Consider the following 27,360-nt stretch of genomic DNA (forward strand, 5'->3'; position numbering starts at 1 on the left):
ACTCATACTGGTGCAAATTCAGTAGTGGAGCTCAGATCAATACAACCTCATTCAAGAGCCTAGATGATTCGGCTTAGAAATGGGACAGATGCTCACAAAGGTTTTATGCACACCCAGACATGGTGTTTCATAATGGTTAAAAAAATGTGCTTCTGCATCAGCTAAATCTGCATTAGTATTTATCTCTGGGGTTGGACTATTTATTTTCTAAGCCTTGGTTTTCTTATCTGTAGACTAGGGATGGTAGGAGAATTGGGTGAGGAAATTCAGTTAAAATATTAAGAGCAATACCTAGAACATACATGCTCAATAAACTTTAATACTTATTATTTAGTTTGCTTACTTCTGATATAATGAGAGCTAAAACTTACCTACTACTTTCTCTATGCCAGAGAATATTCTAAGCAAATTATTCATTCAATCCTCACAACAACCCTACAAGTATCATTATTTACATTTCACACATGATGATGCTATGGCACAGAGAAGTGAATTATTCAGATACTCAACAAGGAAGAAGTTGAGCCAGGCTTCAAATATGACTGTCTAGCTTCATAGACAGTCAGCTTGATAGACTGTCAGTCTTCAGTTAGACTCTTAACCTCATGCTACACAGCCTTCTCCTCTGCCTAAGATAGTCTTCCCTGAAAGTTAAATAAGCTTACCCTTTAAAACTTAGCTCAAGAATCACCTCCTCTGGGGAGCCTTCCCCAGCCATCCTCTGTAGAGTTGAACGCTCTTCTCTTCATGATTTATTTTATTCTGTATCTTCTCAAACCAGAGCAGGCACACACTATATTATCAGTTACTTGTCTCTCAGGTAAGACCATCAGCTTCTTGAGGGGAGGGAACTAGTGATGTATTTATGTGTATGAGAATTTAGTCATTCAAAAAAAAATTCATTGAGCACCTACTATGTGCCAGGCACTGGGCCAGGTAAATAAAACGACATCTCTGCCTTCAATGAACTTGTGATTTACACAAAAACTTATGATGGCTCCAAGCCATGTCCACATGTGTATTCTTCCCTGAATGGATGCTCAGGGAGACATACCATGCTCAGCTATAATCAGATGTGACAGTTAACAACAAACATAGACACACCTCATACAGATCCTACTGAAAGATAATTCTATGTTCCCTCTAATAGTTCTGGTTCTTAGTATTTATTACTATGGCCTCTACGACCATCTTGTTCCACATTTGAAAGGAAGTCGTACAGAGAGAAAATCCTCTTACCACTTTCTTCAGGATCTGAAAAGGAAATGATAAGAAACTATTAATAGTAGTCCAATCAGCTACTAAGATCAGACCCTGCCCCATGGGTTAGGACACTTCCCTCAACCTTTAGAAAACAATGGATGTTCAAATTCCCCATGGCTGTGTATGAAAAACTGTTTAGGGTCCTATATCCCACATTAAACAACTGAAGGCTAATTATTTACAAAAAAAGGGTTCAAAGTAATCATCCTGAATATAATACACATATTTGATATATAAATATAAAATACATATATTTATAAAATCATTACATTGTATACCTTAAGCTTACATCATGTTATATGTCAACTATATCCCAATAAAGCTGGGAAAAAAAGAAGCTCTATATTGGGCATAAATTAAATGATAAACAAAAATCAGCCCTGGTGGGGAGGGTATAGCTCAGTGGCAGAGCATGTACTTAGCGTGCAGGAGGGCCTGGGTTCAGTCCCTAGTACCTCCGTCAAATACGTAAATAAATAAACCTAATTACCCTCCCCCGCAAAGTCAACCTTAAATGGTAACAGCAAGCAGAAGAGAGGAGTTATCCTGAAGCATATCACTGATTTCGACATATCTCATCTGTCAATAATGTAACATTAACACATTCTGCATGATCAAAAGAGGATTCAAAGGACGCTGCAAGGTAGGCCGTGTAATGCAGTGGGATGGAGACTGGCCCAGTGGCTGCCTTTAAACACAAACCTGGTCCACTCAGTTTGGAAGGGCTGACTGAATAGAAAGGCTTCCAATATTTGGACATTCCTGACTCTCCACTGTGACTGAGAAAGTAAGTCCAGGCCAGGCACACTCATATGCATGTGCACATTTGAACACACACGCACACACACAGTTTCAGAGTATTCTGACATGTGATTCTGAATGTGCACCCAAATGCTGCCCCAGAGGCTTATTCAGTGCATCTCTAGGCATGCATTCAAGCCACAAATGCTCTATAAAATTTTACATCAAATATAAAATGCAAAGAAATGAAAACTGTTGGTATTTTCAACTTAATTGTCTCAAATTTTTTCTTTTGAATCGTTGAGACTCATTATTTCCTAGGATCTTTGTGGCTTTCCTCTTCTTGGCTAGAACATCTCTAGATTTATGAGGAAAAGGCCAAGGAGAAGATGATAGAAGCCCCTTTTATTGGTCTCAGTGGAAGCTCTGCGGGAGGTCTAGCAAAAGCTCCACTCATATGTACAAAGCATGCTGGGCGGATTTCATTACAAGGAAAGAAAGCACATCTTACCTTCTTGCCCCCAAGCGCCAACTAGGAAATAAATAAGAAAAAAAAGTTAGTAAATGTTGTGAGTGCCTGAGGTTCCAAGTAGAAAAAGTTTTAGGGTCTAGTCTGACCATTTCTAAGCATCTAAGGTCCTTCTCAACCACCCCTAGATCACAGTCCTTCCTACACCCCAGATAAGTGACATGGACTGCTGGATATTGACCAGGGGTTCCTGGTCAATTTGGGATGAAACAAGACAAGGAAGCATCTGGGATTAAACACGAACACACAACATTTGACAAACAGAAGTTATAAAAAGTTAGGGCTGCTTTTTGGGAGACTGGAGAAACAGTGAAACAATTTTATACCCAAGCCTCCATTTTGAAAATAAATCTCTGACTGAGGGAGAAAAACAAGCTTTTGGTTAGGTACACATATTGAGATTCTTGTTTCGTCTCTGACTCCTGCTTGTCCGATGGTTCAATTTTTCCATTTGTTTTCTGCTTGAGACAGAGATGGAAATATTTGAAACTTTGATTATTCATTTACTTAGAGAATGATCACGTTTCACGTTTCCACTGGGCCCTCCAGAGTGCCCTCACCTAAAAATAATTGGATTCTTTTTTTTTTTTTTTTGGTGGAGATACTAGGGATGGAGTCCAGGGCCTCGTGCATACTAAGCACACACTCTACCACTGAGTTATACTCCTGCCCCCAATTTGGATTCTTTACAATGGCCAACTGGACACTGCCTGAAAGTTTTGTGTACATCTCTTTCATCAATGTCTTCTATACTGGGTGAGACCCGCTCCCACAACTCTGCACCCTCCCCCATAACCAGAGCAGACTGGCCACATTCTCATGATGCCCAATCTCTTGGGGTGCTTGGTTCTTTGGCATTCTCTCTCTCCCTCTCTCTCTTTAGGCCAAGCATAAGTTATACTATCATCCTCAAAGGCAGTGCCTGACAACTCCTTGAAGGGGTCACACTCTGCTCCTTGACACTCCAAATGTGTTCCTTGGGCCAGTAGCAGACTAATAAGCCTGGGAGCTCGTTAGACAACGCAGAATTGCAGGTCCCACTCCAGAGCTACTGAAGCAGAAGCTACAGTTTAACAAGGTCCCCCGGTGATTCGTGTGCATGTTCAAGCTTGAGAAACCCAAGCTGAAGCAGGAAGTGGAGACATCATGGCTGTGCCTCTGAGAAGGGAGCCCAGGCTATGACAGTATTTTCTCAGTCTCTGAAATAGAAGCGTTGTGACCCATTTTGCCTCAGGCTGTGCAGTCATCAAGAGCACAGGCCTATGGGCAGACCTGATTTCCCAGATCAGCTTTAGTGCTTACTAACTGTCTGGTTTTGAATAAGTATTTAACTTCTTTAAGTTACAGTTTCTTTGTAAAATAAGGGATACAGATAACGTTCGTCTTCCAAGGTGGAGGTTTGGGTTAAATTAGCTGACACGTGCAAAGACTTTTTAACATGGTATCAGGCACTCAATAAATGGCAACCTTAAACAAAAAATCTTATTTATCTGATATGAGATATGGAAATGCTCTTGGTTATTTATCTGTTCATATTCCAGCTTGCTTTGAAAAGGACTAAACTAACTGAAAGCTCTTGATCAACTGAAAAGGACTGGAAATTATGAGGTGTTTCATTGTCTCAGGTACTAAGCTTGCTACATACCCTGTGCAGAGTTTGGGTTCAGCTAACTAGTCTCCTCATAACAAAGGGTGAAGGTTACTTTTCTGTCTCTCTTGTGTTAGTTCTTAAGGGCTGGGTCGTTCACTTATAGAATGAACTTGTTCCCGGAGCCACAAAGACCTCCTTGCTTTTTCAGTAGATACGATCATCCCAAGTGCTTTTCCTCGGCTGTTCTCTGAAAGGTCTCCCGGGCTCACATCTTTCTCATTAGTCCCCAGACCTAGCTGCTTCCGCTAACACTGCTCAAATTCTTCCTTATATTTTCTGGTAAATGAGGCTCCTGGGTATCACTGGGCAGCACCAGGTGAGGCTGTGAGCCTTCCGTGGTCTGCAGAAACACATTTTTCATTCCATCCTCCTTACCTGATAAGAGGCAGAGTCCCAGAACTCTCCAGAAATTTCCCGACGGCATCCTTCCCTCACCGGACACGTACGCTACCTAAGATGGCGGAGGCCGGTTGGCTTATAGCTTCTGAAACAGAAACCAGAGAACTTTTTCAAAACCCCCGCTGGGGATGAGGACCCTGGGGCCATTGCTTCCAATGCTGGGATGAGAAAGTAGGGTTTGTAAGAGGGAGACTCACCATTTTCTGAAGCAGGCACCTAAGGCTGGGAGGGGAGGCGGGTTTCTGAACCCCACACAGGAAGTGTGGAGGGGCCTCTGGGCTTGCAGGGTTCTACGTCACTGGGAAACGTTCGAGGCAGAGGCAGCCACCTGGGTTGGCTGGGGAGAGTGGAGCCCAACGTCCTCCCATTGGGTGAGCAAGAGGCCTGGCAAAACCTGAAGGTGTTGTGAAAAATACCTGCAATTTAGCTGCCTGGGCCTTGCACAATGCAGCCCCCACACTGGGGGGCCCTCTTCTCAGATATCCTCTCCCCACCAAACAAACTGTCACAGGAAGAAAGAGGCTCACCAATGAGTTGCTTTCTTTCTGGTGTACCTGGCTTGAGGCAGCAAGGTGCAGCCATTTTATTAGCAAAAGCTGTTGGCTCAGAAATGCATGTTGAGATAAAACCATGAGATGCCATTTTTTTTGGCCTATAGTGTTTGTAAAAATATTTAAAAACACAATATTCAATGTTGGAAATGAGAAAGAGTGAGTTCTCAGAATCTGCTGATGTGAGTGTAAATGGATACAGCCTTTCTTAATTTTTGGCGTGCATCGATCAAATGCCTGCTCTATGCCCGGCATCGCGCTAAGGGCTTTACCAACAGATCTCACTTAATCCTCAAAACAACCCTCTAAGGTAGGTACTATTTTCATCCCCATTTTATACTTGAGCAAACTGAGGCTCAGACAGGTTATCTAAGTTGTCGCAGATTGCAGAGCTGGGACCCTCGAAAACAGCTGGGACCCAGAGAAAACCACTTCTAACTTCGTAAACTGCTTTTTTTGTTTTGGTGAAATTCACTGATGTAGTAAATATTTGATGTCTGCTGTGCTGTAGTATGGGCTGGGTGCTAGTAATACAGCAGTCACAAGAGAGAGTGTCCTTGTGGAGGATGGAAGGCAATGTGGACATTACGTTGATTATTTCAGGAGATTGATGCTGAGAAAGAAGAAATATAGAGGCTGTGGGAGTGATAAAAGAGAGGGCCTAATATAGTCCAGGGGTAGACAAGGTGTCCCTAAGAAGGTGACATTTAAGCTGAAACCTGATAGATGGATAGGAGTGTACCAGGTGGAGGGCAGGACAAGTAAAATATTCCAGACAGAGGGAGCAGCATGTTGGGAGCCTGGACACGAGAAAGAGAGGCCCATTCAAGAAACTGGAAATTCAGAGAGGCAGGTAAACAGGGAATGAGAAGGAGTGGGAAGAAATGGGACATGAAACTCAGCAGGGGCCAGGTGGGGAGGGATTTGCAAGCCTTGTTAAAGATTCTTAAGGATTATTCTATGGGCAACGGGAAGTGATTGAAGGGTTTAAAACAGGAGGACAACAGTATCAGATTCTTTAAAAATTTTATATTTTTAAATGAAAAAAATTAATTACAGGAGTAATACACGAACATGTTAGAAACAATGAAGAATGCAGAGGGTACATAACAGCAGTCTCCTGCCTCAGTCCTTTTCCACTTCCCAGAGAAAACCAGTTCTAACTGTGTAAACTGCTTTTTTCTGGTGGTTATCTTCTTATCTCCAAATGTGGGAAACTAACTTTGTGATGGAGATTTGTGTGCAGGTGGCTCACGAAGGGAGCTCAGGAAGAGCACCCATAAGGGAAGGAAGCAGGATTGGCAGAGGGAGAAGGTGATCTACACCAAGACCTCAGCCAATCCCATGGGGAGTTCCTGGGCCAGGATGATCTGTCAGAGTGGTCCCGGATGGGCACCACAGGGCAATAGTCTACTTTTTCATGTGAGCTGTTCCCAGAGAGAAGGCATGAACTTGGGTGTTGCTGCTGCTGCTTCCGCGGAGGACAATGCCTGTAAAAGGGCTCGGCTGTGAGCGCTCAGGGGATGCAATCCCATCAGCTGGGGGAGCGAGCCGTCCTCAGAGGGGAACCCGGGCAGCACCACGCAGCATCCACACAGATCACCCCTTACACTGCTTGGATCTACTTGCTGTATCATACTTTCACCCCATCCTGCAAACAGCCTTTTCAGGACTCTGGTTGATCCCTTTTCCTGGAGAAGCTTATAAGAGGAAAGTTAGTGGGACACATTACGGTCCCACTACACGGCTGTTCTGGGGGCCCCCTGTGATAGCCTTGCTCTCCCTCGTTCACTGCTCATTCTGGATTGCTGCCAGCCTCCGCTAGTACTTCAGCTTGAGGAGCCCGAGCCCCGGTCAGCATGGCATAGAAACTGGTACGTATTCCAGGAATAGGTCTGACTTTCTTCACAGGCTGTGAACCCTCGGGTTCTACACGTATTCTCCCTGCTCCCCACAGCCCTGACTCCTCCTGATGCTGATGAGAGATTCATTCATCTGGGAAGTGAATCATTTTTTGCCACCGATCTCTTGGCAGTGGCAGGCAGCATGTGTAGCTTAGTTTAACAGAACTTTTGCTGTGCACTATGGTGGAAGCATCCTGCTTCTGGAAACCATGGCCTCTAGAAACTCAGAGTTATGGGGACGGGAAACACAAATTTCCTAAATGGTCCACTGGGAGTAATGGTAAGCATGGATACTTCTATTTCCAACCCCTAGTGCCTGGATGCATGTATTCTATATCTTGGGGACACAGTACCATGTCATAGTCACCGATTTAAGCTGTATGTCACATCTTGAAGAATAGTGTCCCTCGGTGTCCTAAGTTGATACTTAGCTGTGTCTTCAAAAGGCTGTTTCACGGATCCATTGGCTGGCGCCTTCAGAATGGTGTGGTATATGCTAGGACCAGTGGATCCCATTGTCATATGTCTGTATACCTTTGTTATAAAGTGGGTCGCATGGTCCACTGTGATGCTCTGCAAGATCCGATGCTTATAGATCAGACAACACGTGGACTCTTGGATAGTAGGGCTGGCTGAGGAAATGCAGGCAAGAAAGTCAAACCTGTACCTGGAATATGTACCAACTTCTATCAAATGAATTGAGCCCTTTCCAGGTTTGGTTTGGAAGAGGTCCACAATGTAATCAACCTGCCAGGAAGTAGCTGGTTGGTTTTCTCCAGAGATGGTCACAAATCACAGGCTCAGCATTGGACCCTGTTTTGGGAGCAGAAGTAGCTAGATCAGCCATGGGGAGTGGGAGCCCACACTGTTGTCCCCAGTTAAAGCCTCCACCACTGCCACCACAGTTACTACATTCATAACCCCATCCATGTTGGGATGGCTGAGGACAGAGGCTATTTGACCTTAGCTGGCCATGTCATGTTCTTCTACTTTGTGTTGTAATGCCTCCTCCATGATGGATATTCTGTAGTGGGTGTTAGCATATGACACAAAAATCTACTCACTTTATAATGAAGCTCATGGGTCCATACACATGCCTCTTCTCCATACTTCCTTGCCCCCAATCTTCTAATCTTACTCATTCAAAGCCCTTGATCAATAAATTAAGGCATCCATCATTGTCCATGCATCTCTGTATATTCTAAAGCCAGGCTACGCCTCTTTCCACATAAAGTGGATGACCAGGTGCGATGCCAGAAGCTCTGCCTTTGGGAGGACTTTCCTCACTACTGGCTCTCAAGGCCACTGCTGAGTGGGCTTGCAGGTCTTCAGCAGTCCATTTGGCTTGCCTCCACATCCTGAACTGACATCTGTCAACAAAGCTCAGGCTTTATTCTCCACTATCAGCTGGTCCTAGGAGATGGTGCAGCCACAGGTTGAGCTGAGGGGAAGGTATTGGTGGAGCAGCAGTGGATGACATAGGCATGTGGGCCAGGTCCTCCTGTAGCTCGCATCCTCTGGCACTACTCATGACTGAGCCAGATTGTATTCCTTCCATATTGTGATGGATTGTTGCTGTACCCACCCAACTTTACAGCTGGTGGATCTGACAGTGCTTAACTTACACCGGGAAAGTCTGGTTTAATGGTCGAGCCTCACAGTCAGTCACTCTACCAGCATGTCTACTCTAGCAGCATGCCAGGAGCTGCTTTCCCTGTGGTATATGATTCTCTGCTGCAGATGGAATGGTCTTGCTCCAGAACCCTACGTGTCAACATTGTGATTCTCTTGCTAGAACTTGGCTTAAACACCAAGAGGCCTCTTTTCCCATCACAGATACTTAAAATTACCAACAGATGTGCCAAAATACAGCTCCTTGCACTGCAACCTGGACCTTCTGCAGAGCCCTGTACAGCTCTGGGCTCCACTCAAAGCTGAAAGAGTTCCACGTTCCATGGTAAATAATCAGGTTTGGAAAACGCTCCTCCAAAACATAAGAGGCATTGTGTTTCTTCCTTCTTCACAGTGGGGCAGTGCAAGGGGCAGTAACATGCCCCCTGCTTTGGAAACAATGACCTAGCTGGCCCAAGACCCTGGACTGCTCAAAAGGTCCCTTAGGTGCCAGGACCCCGAATCTTCCTAGGGTTTATCTCCCATTTCCCAAGACCTCGAAATACTTGCCATTTCTCGCTCGTCTGAGTGGTTAGCATGATGTTATTGATAGAGTGGGCCAATATAATGTTCTGAAGAATTTCCAGATTGCCCAGGTCCCTCCAGACTCTGTTATGACAGAGAGTGGACAGGTCAACGTAGCCCTAGGCAAGACCAGGAAAGTATATTGTCTGCCACCTAAGTGTGAACGCTCGAGCAAAGATGTTACATTTGGCAGCTGCTGCAATTAGGGCTACTACTTGGTCATGTTTTCAGCAGCTCACTCTCATGTACAATGATTCCTCATTGCTTTGCAAAAGCCAGATTAATCAATTAAGTGAGGATGTGATAGAATCACTATTCTTGCAACCTTTCAGGATTCTTTCAGTCTTTCCAAGTGACCCTAATCTCTACCATTCCCTTTACAATGCAATATTGTTTTTTATTTATAATCTTGGCTGGGAGTCATGGAAAGTTTCAAGGGCTTCTCTGGCTTTTCCTAATACAATAGCTCTTACTACCAGGCCAAGGAAGTGAGATGCAGGTTCTGCCAACTGCTATGTCCCTAAATGTCCCTTGGGCCATTTGAAAGTCATGTGGGATACAGGGCAGCTCTTTGTTGTGCTGGCTTATTCTGTGCATTGCAAAATGCCAGCATTTGGTTGACGATACACCTTGGGCATCCCGCACAAATAACCTTACACGTTTCCAAAATAGCCTCTAGAGAACAGCGTGATCTCAGTGGAGAATTACTACTCAAGAGCTTCCCTCCATCCTGGGGTCACAGAACCTTGTCTCTAGTTTCCTCTCAGAATGAACAGGAGGAGGCAGCAGTTGACTAGGAAATCAGCAGTATGAGCACAGAAATGCTTGGTGTGAGATGTCTCCACTCCTCTGAACTTTGCCCTCATTCAGCCTGCACCAGAGCCACCTGACCAGCCCAGAAGCCCACTATTCTCCCCTCTGGCTTCCCAATGGTTCCTATCTCCTCTCAGGTTCTAACAAACTTGCAGTCCCCAAGTAGTGGCCTCATTGTTTTGTTTTGTTTTGTTTTGAGAATTGATTTTTTTTCTAAAAATTGTGGTTAAATACACATAACATAAAACTTATCATCTTAACCACTTTTAAGTGGATAGTTCATTGGTGTTAAGTACATTGATATTGTGTAGCCATTCTCTCTTTTCATCTTGCAAATTGGAGACTCTATATTCATGAAGCAACAACTCCCCATTTCTCCCCCTGCCCCTGCAACAACAATTCTACTTTCTGTCTCTATGAATCTGACTACTCCAGGTACCTCATATAAGTGGAATCATAATATTTGCCTTTTTGTGACTAGCTCATCTCACTTAGCACATTGCCCTTAAGATTAAGACTGAATAATATTTTATTGTATGTATATATCATATTTTGTTCATCTCTTCATATGTTGATAAACTCTTGGGTTGCTCCCACCTTTTGGCTACTATGAATAATGCTGCTATGAACATGGGTGTACAAATATCTCTTCAAGACTCTGCTTTAAATTCTTTTTATATATCTAGCATTGGAATTGCTGGATCATATAGTAACACTATGTTTAATTTTTTGAGGAACTTGTATACTGTTTTCCACAGTAGCTGCACCATTTTACATTTCCACCAATGGTGCACAAGTTTCCAGTTTCTCCACATCTTCATCAACACTTGTTTGCTCCCTATTCTTTTGATAGTAAACATCCTAATGGGTGTGAGTTGGTATCTCACTGTAGTTTGGATTTACATTTCCCTGATAGTTAGTGATGCTTGTTGGCCATTTTATATCTTCTTGGAGAAACGTCCATTCAAGTCCTTTGCTCATTTTTTAATTGGGCTTTTTTGAAAAGTTGCAGTTCTTTATATATTACAGGTGTTAACCCCTTATCAGATACATGACTTGCAAATATTTTCCCCCATTCTTTTGGTTGCAGTCTCACTCTGTTGATTGTGAAAGTTGATGCACAGTTTAAAATTTTGATGTAATCCAATGTATCGATTTTTTACTTTTGTTGCCTATGCTTTTGGTGTCATGCAGTGGCCTCATTTTACTGCTGGCCTAGACATCTCCTCAGGATGCACAAGAGGAAGAGGATTGGATGAATTCTTTGAATCCTCACTTAGCTATTGCAATGGTGGTCTTTTTTGCCTCCATGCTTGGCTCTACCAATCCGTTTTCCATGACAGTGAGAGTGAAGTTAAAACACACCAAAGAATGACTTTGTCATGTTACTGCTTGAAGATTGAAGCACTCCCCCATCACTCTCAGGATAATTATAAAACCTGGAGTTGGTGGTGGAGGTGGGGAAGAAGTCGTGTTCCGAATTCTCTTTCCAGCTTTATCTATTTTTCTTTTTTTAAATGGAGGTGCTGGGAATTGAACCCAGGACTTTGTGCATGCACTCTACCACTGAGTTCCACCCTCCCCCTCTTTCCACCTTTATCCAGCCTTCTGTTTCTTCCTCCTCCACTCTCAGACTCTCACTATACTCAGTTACTAGTAGATGCCTAACCACTCCGTGCTTTTTCTTTTTCTTCCTTCCAAGCCTCTACATACACTTGGTTTCTCTGCCTAGAACATCCACCCTCATCTAGGTCAACTCATATTCAGGCTTCAAGTTTCAACTAGCTGCATCATCCTCCAGGAAGCCTGCCCTAAACTCCAAACGCGAGGTTAGGTTAGGCGACACTCGTCAACACAGCACATGTTACAACTGTCATTTACTTGTCTTCCTCCTTCTAGACCACCAGGCCCTGTAAAATATTCCAGCACTTCACTGAAGGAATGGGTAGGTGGCTGTGTGTAACAAAGGTCTCAGTGTTACTGAACCAAACTTGGGTCTGCTTGCCTGTGTGCAGTAAAGCCAATCTACTGACATCAGGTTGTGGCGAAGGAAAGTGCAGCATTTACTGCAGGGGGTCCAGGCAACTAGTGCTTAAAAAATCCAAACTCTCTGGTGGCTTTCAGGGTAAGGCTTTAAAAGACAAGGTGCAGAAGAGGGTTGTGGGGTGTATGATAAGCTTGTGGACATTCTTCTGATTGGTTCGTGGTAAGTTGGTCAGGAGTAAACATCTTCAACCTTCTGGTTCCAACCGGTCTAGGGCCTACCTCTTTGTGGTCAGCATACAGTTAATTTCTTCCACCTCCTGGGGGTTTCATTTTCTGCAAAACAGCTCAACGGATATAGCTCAGAATATTACCTATAGCTCTTGAGGAGAAATGAAAGGTCCTTGACTTTGTTTAATGGCTAAACTATTATTCTTTTGACTTGCTTGACTATTTTCCTTTGTTTCTGCATTTTCTCACTTCTCTGATTAAATGTATTCTTTGGAACTTGGGGAAGGCCTAGGATGCTAAAATTTTTCTACCAACAGAAGGCTGACAGAGGACATAAGCGCGGTCTGTCCCAGGAAGGTCCCGTAGGTCCTGCTTGGTTACCTTAGTCACACTGGAGGCTTTGCTGGGTTCTTCTCATCGCTCAACACACCCTGAGGTGAAGATTTTATTCCACTCGTGACAAAGTACCACTTGGAGGGGACCAGGTTTATCACTCGGTTCTGGCGCCAGGTAAATTTATGCCTGAAGTAGAACCTTGAGATCTGTCAATTCCTCCCAAGACTCTTAGCTCTAGAGTTTTCCTTAGGCCACTTACCCTGCCTCATGCTCTTAGCCCAAGACTCCTCTACCTTCCGCCCTACCCCTCTCTTCCTCTCTCAGCCCTTTCCTCTTGTGCCATTTGGAATTCCACAGTGAAGAGATCACCCGAAATTCTCAATCTCTTGACACAGGAAGCCTGACACCTCTCCCTCAAGAATCAAGAGGAAAAGTCTGAACATTTTCCTTATTCCTCACTGTCTCTCCCAGCCCATTAGGTTTTCACTCTTCTGCATGAAACCTTAATGCTGTTGCCATGTCCCCATGGTCCATCCATGACTTCAGCTGCAGCCACGTGGTCACTTTTGATGCACACTGAGGCCATCTCACACCAAAGCCTGCTGCTAGGACACATGCAGCTTTTTCTGCCTCAGTTTGCAGGCGGGCACAATTCCAAACCAGCAGGAGAGGGTAGGGAGTGGATGTTCCCATAGGCAGCCCTCTGCTAATGGGAGAGGAGTGAGTGGATCATGCCCCTGCCTTCTGTCAGTCAGAGGATTCATTCTGAAGCGCAATCTACATGGTTCCTCAGAGGGTCTCCAAAAAGACTGGGCTCCAGTTACAGATTTAGTTCCTCTTTTTTGTTCTGTAAGCCCCTAATCTGTTTTTCTTTTTGTGCTGCACTGGACAGCATCTCTGTCTGATACAAGACCGACTAGAAGTGGGGACATGGGACAGTCTTCTCAGTCATTAATTTGGAAGTAAAGCTGCTATTTCCCCATTTAGGATAACATTTACTGTAGGATTTTAATAGTTACTGTTTATCAGGTTAAGGAATTCCTTTCTAGTTCCAATTTATCTATGAAGAGTTTTCATCCTGAACAGGCATGGGATTTTTAATTTTTTCTGTTTCTATTGAGATGTTCACATGGTTTTTCTCTTCATCTGTGTATGTGGTGAATTACATTTATAGATTTTCCAATATTAAACCATCGTTGTATAACTGAGTAAATCCTATTTAGTAGTAGTGTGTTTCTTTTCCTTCTTCTTTTTTTTTTTTTTCTAACATGGTTGAATTCAACATGCTAATATTTTATTTAGGATTTTTGCCTCAATTTTCATTAGCGAAATAGGCTTAAAATTTGTTATAGTGTCCTCATTTGCTTTTTGTATTGAGGTTATGTTGGCCTGAATGAATGAGTTAAGCAGTATTTTATTTCTTCAATATTCTGGAAGAATTCAGCTTTTTCTGGCATGGTAAGTCATTTGCAAGCATTCACTCATTTTTCAGCTTCTAAATGTTAGTTCCATTTCCTATCTGCTGTTATCTTCATACTCTCCTTGTCTTTTGTGGGTATATGCCATTTTAGTAGGGTTTCAGGCGATAAAGCAGATAAAGAACATGCGTGTTCAGCCTGTCATGTTTAACCCCAAATCTGGTATCTCTATTTCCTTTCTCGCTTATATGCATTTATCTGTGAAGTTTGACTAATTGGCAGTTGATCGTATAAAGAGTAGATTCAGATCTGAGCTTGCATATTTAAATTTAAATTACTCATTTTAATGGAAGAGCTAATAAACCTATACAACATAAAACAATACATAATTGAAAAATAGTTTACCAATCCATTAGCAACAAGCACCCTTAATGCCCAGATTTTAAGCCTCAAATACTATTTCCCATTAAAAGTAATCAAGGATGGTGGGGGGAGGTATAGCTCAGTGGTAGAGTGCCTGCTTAGCATGTACCAGGTCCTGGGATCATTTCTTAGTACCTCCATTAGAAAATAAATAAATAAACAAACCTAATTACCTCCCCCCAAAAAGAAAAAACAAACAAACAAAAAAGTAATCAAGCACACTTGACAAATTGTGGATGATTCAGGCTGAGGGTAAGAAGTGTATAAGATGGGACTGGAACATCTTGTCACTTGTGTCAAAAAGCCTCTCATGTAAGGAATTACCTTGATGCTACCTACAATGACCTCCTAATATACTGTATAACAAGCAATCCTAGAGATCACAGAACAGAATGGTTCACAGTGAAATCTGAGTAAACGGTTCTAGGCGCTGGGCATCAAAGACTGCTAACATCAGCAGAAAAGACAACCACACATTATGTACTTCTTGAAGGAAGAACACGGTACCACCTGTGAGGTAGACTTGCTTACAAAAAAGCAACCTTGAATCTGACTGAGCCTCAGTCAAGCCTGTATCATGACGCTCAGGTGTGATCAGTATCTCCTAACAGCTTGTTAGGAGTGCAAAATTACAGGACTTGCCTCAGATCAGAAACAGAAACTCTGAAGGTGGGGTCCAGCAATCAGTTTCAACAAGCCGTTCAGAAGACTCTGATGCCCACTAAAGACTGAGAACTATTGTTCTAAATGCGATACCGATTCATAGGAAACACAGAGGAACATACTACACAGCATGGTGATAATGCAGGCAAAAAATCCAGACAGTGGAAAACTCTATAGACAAAAGACCCAGTCTCTTTAAATGTAAATTGCAAGGAAATAAAAAAGAGATGAAGGGGACTTATAGATCAAAAGAGACTTAAGAAACATATGGACCAACTGCAAATTTTGGAAACATAATTCAATGTCAGCTGTAAAAACATTTTATAACATTTATGAGATAACTGGAAATTTTAACACTGGGTATTTAATAGGAAATGTTAATTCTTTTTAGCTTGGATAATAACATTGACATTATGGGTGAAATGGTGTGATTTCTTCAATTTGTTCAAAATAATATTGGATGGGTAGGTGGAGGTATAAATGGGAAAAGGCTGGGTGATAGGTACTTAGGGTTCATTACACCATTTTGTATATTTTTGTGTATGTTCGAAATTCTCTATAGTAAAAAGCTAAAAAAAAATTGCCTTTAATCCTGTGGGGCTTTGTGAGAATCCATGGGAACAGCTTTGAATTTAAATTCAGAATCCCCAGAATGGACCCCAGTTCTAGCATTTACTTTGTAGTAGGAGTGAGCTGGAGTGCTGTGCAAATCACTTCAGATCTGCCGTCCTCATTTTCTTCATCTGTAAACAATAGAAAGAATTAAATGATACAGTGTGTTCAAATGCTTTGCAAAGAGCTTTGCAGATGGAAGGTTCTAGTACTCACTATCTGTGAATTCCTTGAAGCCTGCTATGGTATCTTCTACTATTTTGTTGGCACAGTGTGGGGCATATATCAGGTACACTTCAAGTGTTTAGCCTCAGTTTTCTTATTTAATCAAATCATTACTTATTAAATAAATGAATGAATGAGTCCATTCTAAATTCTAGGTTTTAGACTCCTAGGTTGATTCATTCATTCAATAATTAAGAGCTAGAATAAATGAATAAAAGTAGGTCACACATCTTTCAAATTATTATTTAATTTTACATTATACATATTCAGGTAGAATCTATTATAGATTATATTTGCTCCTCTCCTTTCATGATGGCTTCTAGGCTTAAAACAGTGGAAGGTGGAGAACTCTTATTCAGTATAAAGTTTTCAATTATGATATTCACTTAAATACAAAAATAAGCAAAGTTAAAGCTGAGACTCAGTATTAGGGCTTCACTCTTGGAGCTTCGAGTTCCACCAGAGGGCGCTCCAGACTGCATAGCTTCACTGAGGCCGGGCACACAGGAGCCTATCCGGTAGGTGTGCAGTCACTCACTTAGCAAGTGCACTTTGAACCTCTACCATGTGCCTAGCAGTTTTAGGTGCTGAGGATACAGAGATGAACAGACCTGGATCCTGCCTTCAAGGGATTCAGTGTAGAGTGGAGACAGATGTGTAAACAAGTAATGATGGCATAGTGCAGCAAGGGCCATAATAAAGGTGTCACAAGGTGTAAGGAACTATTAGCTCTGGCTCCAGGGGTCAGGGAAGCCTTCATAGAATGTGAGCCTAAATTTGAAAGGCAAATAAGAGTTCATCAGGTGGACAAAGTAGACAGAATAGCATACAGACACCCACACACACGTGAACGTAAGAACAAGCATATGATCCGTTTTGACATGGTTACGAATAAGTTTCAAGGAGCCTGGAAAATGGGGAAATGGGGCTGGATAGTTGTGGTCAGATTATGAAAGGCCTTATTCCATGAAAAGAGCCCCTTAGTGTACACGTTCAGCTCAATAGGGGCAATCTTAAAGTAGTGCAGTCTAGAAGGGACTATTCCCTCATCATAGTTATGCACAAAATAGTTCCTTTACTTTTTTTGTCTTTTAAAGGATCCTCAGGGAGCATGAACTTCACAAATCTTCTGATTTTATAATCAGTGCCGTTTGGTTACTCATTTCCCCACATTTTTTGCATTTGATCTATGTGACTTTTAGATGTGTCCGAAAATCACACTAGCTCTCAAATGCATGAAGATTTGCCGTCATTAAGGATCTCAAAACAAAACAAAACTGGTTCAGGCTGCTAAGGCAGTTCCAGAAGAGTCATTTGAGAAACGTTTAGAATAACGTCAGCGTCATTAGAATAAGAGCTTGCACTCAGGGTGATAGCTTTAAATGATCATTTGTACCCTGTCTTTCTCTGAAAGCCTCTGGTTACTGCTAGTGTAGCTCAGTAGACACTGACACTCAGAGGGCATGTAACGCGGGGACAGACTGGAAGAAAACAGCAACGTTGCTGGGACTTCGCTGTCTTCCGCTGGGGCTGAACCCCAGTGGGCTGAGCAAGAGTGCTCTCTCTCTCTTGCTCTGACTCAGTGGAGGAGACTCAGATCCTGTTTGCCTGGACAAGCAGCCAGTTGCCCTTTCCACCCAGAAATGCTTCCAAGCCAACTGGTTCAACCTGCTTGTTCCCTTGCAGGCATCAGGCCTCCCTGGGAAATGGAGGGAAGGCGGAGGGCAGAGAGGCTGAAATGCCTGAGCTAACTCAGCACCTTTTCTTCTCAGCATTCAATGGACCTGTGATGGAAAAAGCGGTCCTGAGGCCTTGCGGCATCTGAGGTTTTCTGAGTCGGACCGAGTTTTGAGGATGAAGAACTTTAAATCAGAACAGTAGACTCTTCTAAGCTTAAGGCTGGAAGGACCTTTAGAAGTCACGTGGTCCAACACCCTCATTTCATAAATGTGGAAACGGGGAGCCTGAGAGTTAAAAATAGGGTGACCCTATGTCCCAGCATCCCTGAAACAGTCCTGGTTCATGCCTCTTTTTCCAGTGTAAATATCAAGAATGCCACCTTCAATCTCAAAATGCCCTAGTCTGGACAATAAATTATATGGTCACCTATGCCCACCTTATGAGGAAAGAAGGGTTATGATTAGGTGGTGAGCAGTGAAGAATGTTAGTGGAAAGAAACAGTTTGAGAAAGGTCAGATCTCTTTTTTCAGTAAGTCTGTTGCTAAATTACATTTTCTTCGAAAGAATTTTTGCTTCTCAAGATACAATAGAGAGTAATAAGCATAAAGATCTTAGTTAATTTGCAGTTTCTTATTACTAATAGCATGGTTAAATTCTGTTTGGCTGTTATAAACAAATTACTATAAATCATTTATATAAAAATACCAAACAAATAAACTAGTTTAGGAGAAAAACTCAAAATGGTAGTGGGTTTTTGGTCAAAGAACAACTTGACTTTGGTTTTGTGATAAAGAATTTTCAGTCAAAATTTACGCTTTCACCATTATATTAAAAGTTCTTGTTTCTGCTAGCCTGAGATCAATTTACTCAATCATCAATGTTTACTGAACACCTACAGTGTGCTGAGTACTGTGTTTGATCAGTGAGACAGAGCATTCTTTTCCAAGAAGCTGATAAACATTTTTTTAGTCAAAGTATATTTCATTTACAATGTTGTGTTAGTTTCAGGTGTACAGCATAATACTTCAGATTTGTTTTTCAGATTATATTCTATTATAGGTTATTAAAAGATATTGGGTATAATTCCTTGTGCTATACAGTAAATCTTGTTGCTTATCTATTTTAAATATAGTAATTTGTATCTGTTAGTCCCATACTCCTAATTTGTCTTCCTCCCTGTCCCTTTTCCCTTTGGTAATCATAGGTTTGTTTTCTATGCCTGTGAGTCTGTTTCTTTTTTGTATACAGATTCATTTGTATTATTTTTTAGATTCCACGTATAAGTGATGTCATATAGTATTTGTCTTTCTCTATCTGACTTATTTCACTAAGCATAATAATCCCTAGGTCCAATCATGTTGCTGCAAATAGCATTATTTCATTCTTTTTTATAGCTAAGTAGTATTCCATTGTATATATACCACATCTTCTTAAGCCAATTATCTGTTGACGGGCACTTGGGTTGCGTCCATGTCTTGGCTATTGTAGATAGTGCTGCTATGAACATCGTGGGGCATATCTCTTTACAAATTTCAGTTTTTCCAGATATATACCCAGGAGTGGAATTGCTAGACTATTTTTTTTTTTAGATTTTATAGTAGTTTTATTTTTATTTTAATTTAAGAGTTGGTTTCTTTTTATTTGGGACTAACTATGGACTGTCATTAATGTGGAAGCTGACTGAGTAATGTTAAGAATCAAAGTGTACTTGTGGTAGCTCACAGTGAAAAAATGTGACAATGAATATATGTATGTTCATGTATAACTGAAAAATTGTGCTCTACACTGGAATTTGACACAACATTTTAAAATGACTATAACTCAATAAAAAATGTTAAAAAAAAGAAAGTGTAGAATAAAGCCAATACACATATTCAACACTATAGTTTGCTTTTTTTTGTTGGGGTGGGGAGTTGATTTATTTATTTATTTTAATTGAGGTACTGGGGATTGAACACAGGACCTCATGCACATTAAGCATGCTCTCTACCACTGAGATACATCCTCCCTACTCTGTGGCTGCACTTTTTTTTTTTTTAAAGTTTTCTCTGTTTTTAAAATCTTTTGGGGGGGTTACTTTTTTATATTAATGGGGGTTCTGGGGATTGAACCCAGGACCTCGTGCATGCTAAGCACGCACTCTACCGCTAAGCTATATCCTCTTCCCTGTAGTTTGTAGTTACAAAATTTTTAGAATTTCTTTGCCTCAAACGTTCACAGCAGAGGTATTCATTTCATTTGCCCACTTTACTTCTAAATACCACCACAGTTACTGGGATTGTGTGAGATAGACAAATAAGACTAAAAAAAGATAGAGTTTTTACATTTTACAGTTTAATGAACACTGGAACAAAGAGAATTCCAAACCATAAGACAGATGTGACAGTCTTATCGAATATTTTTAATAGTTTATTGAAACAGATATGGTCATTAGTAACACTCATAAAAGTGAGGGAATATATCTCCACACAATAAAAGCCATTTATGACAAACTCACAGCCAACAAAATACTGGTGAAAAGATGAAAGTCTTCCTGCTAAACTCTGGAATAAGACAAGAATGCCCACTCTCATTGCTTCTATTTAACATAGTATTGGAAGTCCCACCCACAACAATCAGACAAGAAAAAGGAATTAAAGGTATCCAAATTGGAAAGGAAGAGGTAAAACTGTCACTATTTACAGATGACATGATACTTTATGTAGAGAATCCTAGTCTCCCACGCAAAAACTATTAGAACCAATAAATGAATTCAGCCAGTTAGCAGGATATAAGGTTAGTATACAGAAATCAGTTGCATTTCTATACACTGATAATGAAATACTGGAAAGAGAAAGTTAAAAACCAATCCCATTTAAAACCACATCGAAAATAAAATACAATAAAATACCTAGAAATAAATTTAACAAAGGAGGTGCATGTCAGTGTAACAGGTCTCCCAGATTTCTTGCAGTTTCTAAGAGTCTGTCCCCTGATTTTGTGCTCTCTACCTGTCCACCTTCATCTCTTGGAACAGACCACTCCTTCGAATTGCTTCAGTTACAGATTCCATACTTCTCCCACTTGTGACATCACAAACTTACTGCATCTGCAACCCCTCTTTCTCCCTGAGGTGGTTGTTGCAGGAGTAAAGAGTCAGAGGCAGAGTTACAATACATCCAGGACTCTGGACAGAAAGTTGCTGATGCTGAGGCCAGGGGAGAACAGAACTGCTGATTCCGATTTCAAGTCAGGTCTTGCCGCAGGCTTCTTAGTAAGCCTCCACTTGCTGCTATTCTGTAAGCAGTCTAATTGCAAGGTCAGCTTCCCTCAAGAAGCTTAGGTCCGTTTCTAAAGGTAAGTGTATGATCTAGTGACGTTTATGGAGCAAAATATTCGAATGTGTTGGAAAAGATGAAGCTTTTTCCCACCCTGCCTGGCACACTGTTGCGTATGTGGAGACTCCATCTTTTAATTAACTAACAGATTATTCTCCACTTCCTTACTTTTATAATTGACTGAGTGCTTGATGCAATTATTTTTGAAAAATAGAAGTATAGTTGATGTACAATATAGGTTGTCCTTTCTTACTCTACGATGGTCACACAATTACCTTCTGAAAACCTCAAACTGGCATCTCTAGTTCAGAGCTCTTTGGAGCTCAGATCCATTTATCCCATTTTGTACTGAACATCTCTGCTTGGCTGTGCTCCAGGGACATCAAATTCAACAACTCCTCATCCTCTCTATTTTAGAGAAAGGAAGCCACTGTCCACCAAGTTTCTTATGCTAAAAATTTGAGAATTATCTTCTAATACTTTCCCACAATTCCACTTCCAATCATGTACCAATCCCCATCCATTCTACCTCCTTCATCTCTCAAATCCTTAACTTCTCTCCATTCCCTCTGCCATTGTTTCACTTCAGGTCAAATCATCTGCCTGAATTACTGTTCCCATAAGCAGCTTTTTGCTTCCAGTCTTATTCCTCTCCATTGTCTTTCTCCAAATCGCAGTTGAGTGATCTTAATACAGCCACTTTCTGCTTACAAGTTTTCAATATCTTCCCATTGCCCTCAGGATAAATTCCAAACTCCTTAGCCCTTATTTAGGGCCTTTAGGGTCCCGCCTCTGATTAGATCTTCAGTCTCACCTCTGGTCATTCATTCTTCTTTTTGCCCTTTTCTCACCACCCTCAATAGGTATTAGAATGAATAAATCTCTGTCCCTCAATTTCCTCATCTATAAATTGGAGACTGCTGCTTATCTTGCTATTACGGAGATCAGAAATAGTATTTGTGACATGCCTACTGTGGTGCAGGGTACAGAACAAGCACTTGATAAATGGTAATTTTTAGTTAATGGTAATTTTCATTTGTTAAAAATGACTAGTATTCTAAGGAATGTCTAAACTAGAATGATGTAAAATAATGACCCTTAAACATTTTATTACTAAGTTCGGTGTTGTCCTTTACTTAATGCCAAGGAAAATGGTAAAGGAGGAAGTAGATTTTTGTCAACATTATGAAAAATTTCAAACATGCAGTAAACACCTGTTTTTCCTGCCTAGATTCTTCAATGAACAATTTTACTATATACATGCTTTATCACATATCAATATTCCTCTTCTCATCCCTTATCCACCCAACCATTAAGATCCATTAATCTTATTTTATGTATTTTAAAATTGCAGACATCAACACAACCCCCTACATACTTCAGCATTAATAAGAGTTCAATATTTATGTATAATTCCTTTTAAGAATATATTGAGGGGGAGGTAGAGTGCGTGCTTAGTACCCACGAGGTCCTGGGTTCAATTCCCAGTACTTCCAATCAGTCAATCAATAAACATAATTACCTCCCCGCCACACAAAAAATAGACAAACAAAAGCAGAATTAAGTATATATTGTAATAAAATTTGCATACAATGAAACATACAACTTAACACACAAACCATTCAAAGAACTTTGGCAAATGCATAAGCCTGTGTAACTCAAACCCATATCAAGATGCAGAACATTAACATCACTCTGGGAAGCTCCTTCGTGTCCTCCAGTCGATCCCTTCTGCCTCTCCCACAAGGGCAAGCATTGTTATGATTTCTTCCACCAAAGGTTAGTTTTGCCTGTTCTAGAACTTCATGTAAGTGGAATCAAAGAGTAAATAGTACTTTATGTGTGGCTAATTTTGTTCAACATAATATATTTGAGATTCATCCATGTGGTTGTATGTGTCAGTAGTTTATTCCTTTTCACTCCTGAGACGTATCCCATCCTATGAGTATTCTATGGTATTTACCCATTTTTCTGTTGATGGACCCCTGGGTTGTTTCCAGTTTGGGACTATTACAAATAAAGCTTCTAGAAATACTCTCATGCGAGTCTTTCTGTGGATATATAACTTCATTTGTCTTGGATAAATATCTAGCAGCGGAATTGCTAAGGTGGTTAGCTTTCTGTGAAACTTAGCTTTATAAGAAACTGCTAGATACTAACTACTATGAATAAAGTAGGTAAACAAGTTTCTACCGTATAGCACAGGAAACTATATCAATATCTTGCAGCAACCTATAATGAAAAGAATATGAATATATGTATGTACATGAATGACTGAAACACTATGCTGTACACCAGAAATGGACACATTGTAAACTGACTATACTTCAATTTTAAAAATTTGAAAAAAAAAAAGAGAAACTGCTAGATCTTCTCCCAACACAGCCATGGGAACGGGTTTCAATATCTTAACTAAGTATAACCACAAACAAACAACTAAATTTACCGAGTGCCTTCTGTGGGCAGTGAGCAGAGGGCTTCACTTAAACACATCATTTCACCTGTTTCTTATTCCAAGCCTATGGGGCAGATGCTATTATTCTCATTTTACATGTGAGGTAACTGAGGCACAGAGAATCAACCAACTACCCAGGCCACACAGCTAGTAAGTGGCCGAGCTTGGATTTGGACCTAAGCAGGTTGGACTTCAGCGCCTACGCCTCACACTTCCTGGTATTTAGTAGAAAAAATGAAGTGGCGATTTCTTTTCTCAGGAAATGAAACAATTTCCTAAGAATTAAAATTGGTCATGGTAACCAAGAGATACTGTGTTCATCAATAAACACTATATAAATGTCAATTCTCACCCAGTACTTAGATGTGGTGCTTATGGTGAAAGAGACATCTACTAAGGTGGGGGGGGTGTGGAATCTCTTTATCCTCCTGGGAGACGTTTATCTTTAAAAACACCATATCTCTCTGCCTTGTACAAATCCATTTAACTTCCCCCCCTCTTTTTTTCCCATTTTTAAAAACTGAAGCACAGTTGATTTACAAGGCTGTGTTAGTTTCTGGTGTACAGCATAGTGATTCAGAAAGATAAATACATTATTTTTCATTACAGGTTACTACAAGCCATTGAATACAGCTCCCTGTCTATGCAGTAGGGCCATGTTTATCTGTCTAACTTTGCTTTAGAATATGAAGTGTTAAACTTCAGAATCTCTCCCATGGGCTGATTAATAAGATCATGATGCCTCTCCTCTTTGATTAAGGAAGGAGCCTCAGGCTTTACTGGAGAAGTGTTCACAGAAGCTGCCAAGAGGCAGGGAGATCAGAGAGCATCCTGCCCACGGTTCTTCTAAGCTACTGGAGCTCAGTCTCAGATCCAGACTTGCCCTGGACTACCTCTAGGAAACGAGGCAAGGAGGGGGACCAAAGGGAACGCAATTCTTTGCGCCAAGAGTCCACCTCTCATCTAGGACTCTGACATCCTGATCTCCCTCTCATCTTTGAAAAGGTCTCTAAACCAGAGGAAGTTCTCGGAAAAAAAAAAAAAAAGGGCGCTAGAGATTGGAATTGGTGGTTAGGGAAGGCTGGGAGTCCCTGAGTCTTCTGAAAACAGGTACTAAGTTAATACTTTCATTCTGGCTCCCAGGCCAGGGGCCTGATGAGAAATCTGGTTGAGTATGTGGCAGTTAATGTCCTTCCCTTATCATTTTTTATGGTCCTGGGAAATCCAAAGTAATTCTCTTCTCTGATCACTATTAGCTACTTCCAACTGATATATTTGTCAGGATCAAGTCCGTACACCTTAGAAGGGCGACTGAGGCCCCTCAGCACCTGAGCCCAGCCTCTCTCCAGCCTCCTGACCTACCACGAGGAGGTGCATTTGTTTCTCCTCTCTTCTCTCCAGTCATCCTTTTAGAACTGGTTCAAAAGTCAGATATGGTAATTATTTGTTTACATACACACTCCACCTCCCAATCCTCTTTAGACTGATTTCCGCAGCCCCACCCCCCGCAGAAATGTCTTAGTCTACTCTGTATGTTTAGCCCAGAACATAACAAAAACTTAATAAAGCTCTTCTAGTAAGAAAGACATATGGACCACACTTCTAAGTAAAAACTTTATCTGAATCACCTTAAGAGTTAAATTATTTGTTTTCCTTGCTTCACAGAATGCTATTTTCATCTTGCGGTGAAAAACATTTTTGCCTAGGAAGTTAAGACAACTTTACAAATATTGATACAGGCCAGTTGTCCTTTTTGTCTCTTGAGCCCCCAGTGAGTTTCTCACTGGCCAAGGTCTAGGTATTCTTTAGAAATATTTTTACGAAACGTGGGACAGAGGGACTGGGACAGAAGAGGTGCTTTTAAAACCATTAGTATGCCATGAATTTTAATGATCAGAATTTTTTTCTGGAAAATTTAGAAAAAAGTGATGTCTCTGAGAATTTCACTTTTTTCCTTTTAATCTCCAGAACCCCTCTTTCTTTTCTTTCCTTTGCCCAGATACTAACTGTAACTCAGGCCTTACCCAGATGCCTCCACCTTTGATCAAAAGTCCTGCTGACGGGCATCCTGGGGACTCTTTCGGGACAGACACTCTTTTTGTTTAGTGTTTTCTCTACTTAACAAGTCCAGCCCTTGGCCTCTCTCCTCCCCACCCAGGGAGGGGAACTGGGTGCCTCTCCTGTTAACTGGAAGGAATTGGGCGTTGCTGGGCACCAAGCCAGGAACTTGAACTCTGCTGAGGAATGGGATCTGGGCAGCAGCGGAGTCTCAGAGCAGGCCTGGTAGCCGGCTCACAGGGAGGCTGGCTACCTGGGGGAGAGTCTTTGGCTCCGGACAACAGGCAGTTTGTTCAGTTCTTCCTGCCCCAATTCCTCTCCTGCTGTTGTTCACCGTATCCCTGAGCCCCTTGGTAACTCGACCTCTCACCAAATTTTGCAATTTGCGGTTGACTTAGAAACCTCAGGCTCTACCTCCTTTCTTCAGAGCTGCATTTCCCTGCAGCAAGTTAAAAGCCAACAAAGAGGATCAAGTTTCCTTCACTCCTTTCCTTTCAGGCTCCTGGGGCTGAACTCTTTGGATCTCCACACCAGAAAAGCTCCATCTCATCCTATCACCATTTTAAATGTTTCCCCAGCATTCTGATTTTCAGTTGATTTCTGACCTAGAAGCTGACAAAGGAGCCACTCTCAGAAACACTCATCATAGTCCTCTTATGCTCGGCCCTGCCTTCCTAGGGGGGGTAGCCCCTGGTTTCTCGGTCCTAACAGGGACGGATTCGGGTGGTGGGTTACCGTTTTTCTCCACATCATGACATCTTTCTTCTGCTGATTTTCTGTCCTCTTTTGTTTTTCTTTGTCTTCTGTCCTCTGCACCTGTCTCCGTGGAATTTTCTCTTTTCTTCCCTCCTGACGATGTTTTATTTTTTCTAGTCAGCCCACCCCTTCCTCCCTCTCCTGGAAACTTCTTTGTTCCAGGGTTTCACTAGGAGGTTTTGTGAATCACTAAAGAGTTTCTAGATCGATAATCCAGGGATAAGGGCAGTTTGTTTCTGTTCAGGGTTAGATTCCTGGTCCAGCCTGCTTCTTAACAGCTCGCGGAGTCTTCATCCTCCTGCTGCTGTTTCAACGCTGCTTCATTAATCCGTAACAATTACCCATCCTCTTCCCAGACTAGGAGGCACCCTCTCTCAGTCCTCAACTGTTTAGATTTCTCAGACAGATGGCTGCTCTAAAAATGACAGATAAAATCTGAGGTACAAAAAAGTTATTATGCAAACCTTTTCCGTGACAGTCCTCTGTTCACGTTAGCTGTTATTTTATGGAAGGAGCGCTAGAATTTAGAGTAAAAGAAAGTTCTAGTTTTGCTACCTATTGGCTGTGCAAGTCACTTACCTCCTCTGGTCTCTTAGTGTCCTCACTGGTAAAATAGGAACATTTCATGGGAGTGTTGTGTAGAGGAACGAACAAGCAAGAAAGCACTTTGCACACTATTGAGACGGTAGGGTGAATGAGCTGGGATGTGGTCCTGATTCCTCTTTAAATCCTTCAAAGGTAAAGGGTCATTAAACACTGATATTTGTTTTGGTCAGTCTATTTTAGGTGGGTCTGAGGGAAGGCTACAAGCCAGAAAAGGAATAGAGCTCCTCGTGGTAACATCTGGCTAAAATCCAGGGTATAAACTGTAGGGTTTCTTGAACACTGAGGGTCCTGAGGAATTCGGATTGTGCTGGAGTTAGGAAGCCATCTAAGCTACTGTGGCCCCAGGGAGGTGCTTTGGGAAGTGGAATCACCGCAGGCAGGTCCAGCATTCACTTCCCAGGCAAGCGTAAAGCCTGTTTGAAAAAAGTGTGTGTGTGTGAGCCAGACCCAAAGCCGCCTGGGCCGTTTCAGACTGCTACCACCTCCTCTGGCTGTTTCTGAGGCCATCCAGAGGCCAGAGTCCAGACAAACTAGAAAGTGAAGACAGAAC

General features: G+C 41.7%; 1 protein-coding gene across 2 annotated transcripts in view; it reads right to left on the bottom strand.

The window, feature by feature from the left end:
* CD3E (CD3 epsilon subunit of T-cell receptor complex) overlaps positions 1–27,360 on the bottom strand; it is a 43,057-nt gene that overhangs the window by 4,938 nt on the left and 10,759 nt on the right. Inside the window, exons 2-5 of one of the 2 annotated variants that reach the window (XM_072954024.1) lie at positions 4,781–4,977; positions 4,560–4,668; positions 2,516–2,536; positions 1,240–1,254 (exon numbers count right to left, since the gene is read on the bottom strand). In XM_072954024.1, the coding sequence (XP_072810125.1) occupies positions 1,240–1,254; positions 2,516–2,536; positions 4,560–4,608 (85 nt within the window). In that variant the 5' untranslated portion in view covers positions 4,609–4,668; positions 4,781–4,977. The remainder of the gene's footprint in view (positions 1–1,239; positions 1,255–2,515; positions 2,537–4,559; positions 4,669–4,780; positions 4,978–27,360) is intronic. The other variant, XM_072954025.1, reaches the window with a different exon arrangement.

The sequence above is a fragment of the Vicugna pacos genome, chromosome 33 (genome assembly GCF_048564905.1).
Source record: "Vicugna pacos chromosome 33, VicPac4, whole genome shotgun sequence".
Lineage (NCBI taxonomy): Eukaryota > Metazoa > Chordata > Mammalia > Artiodactyla > Camelidae > Vicugna > Vicugna pacos.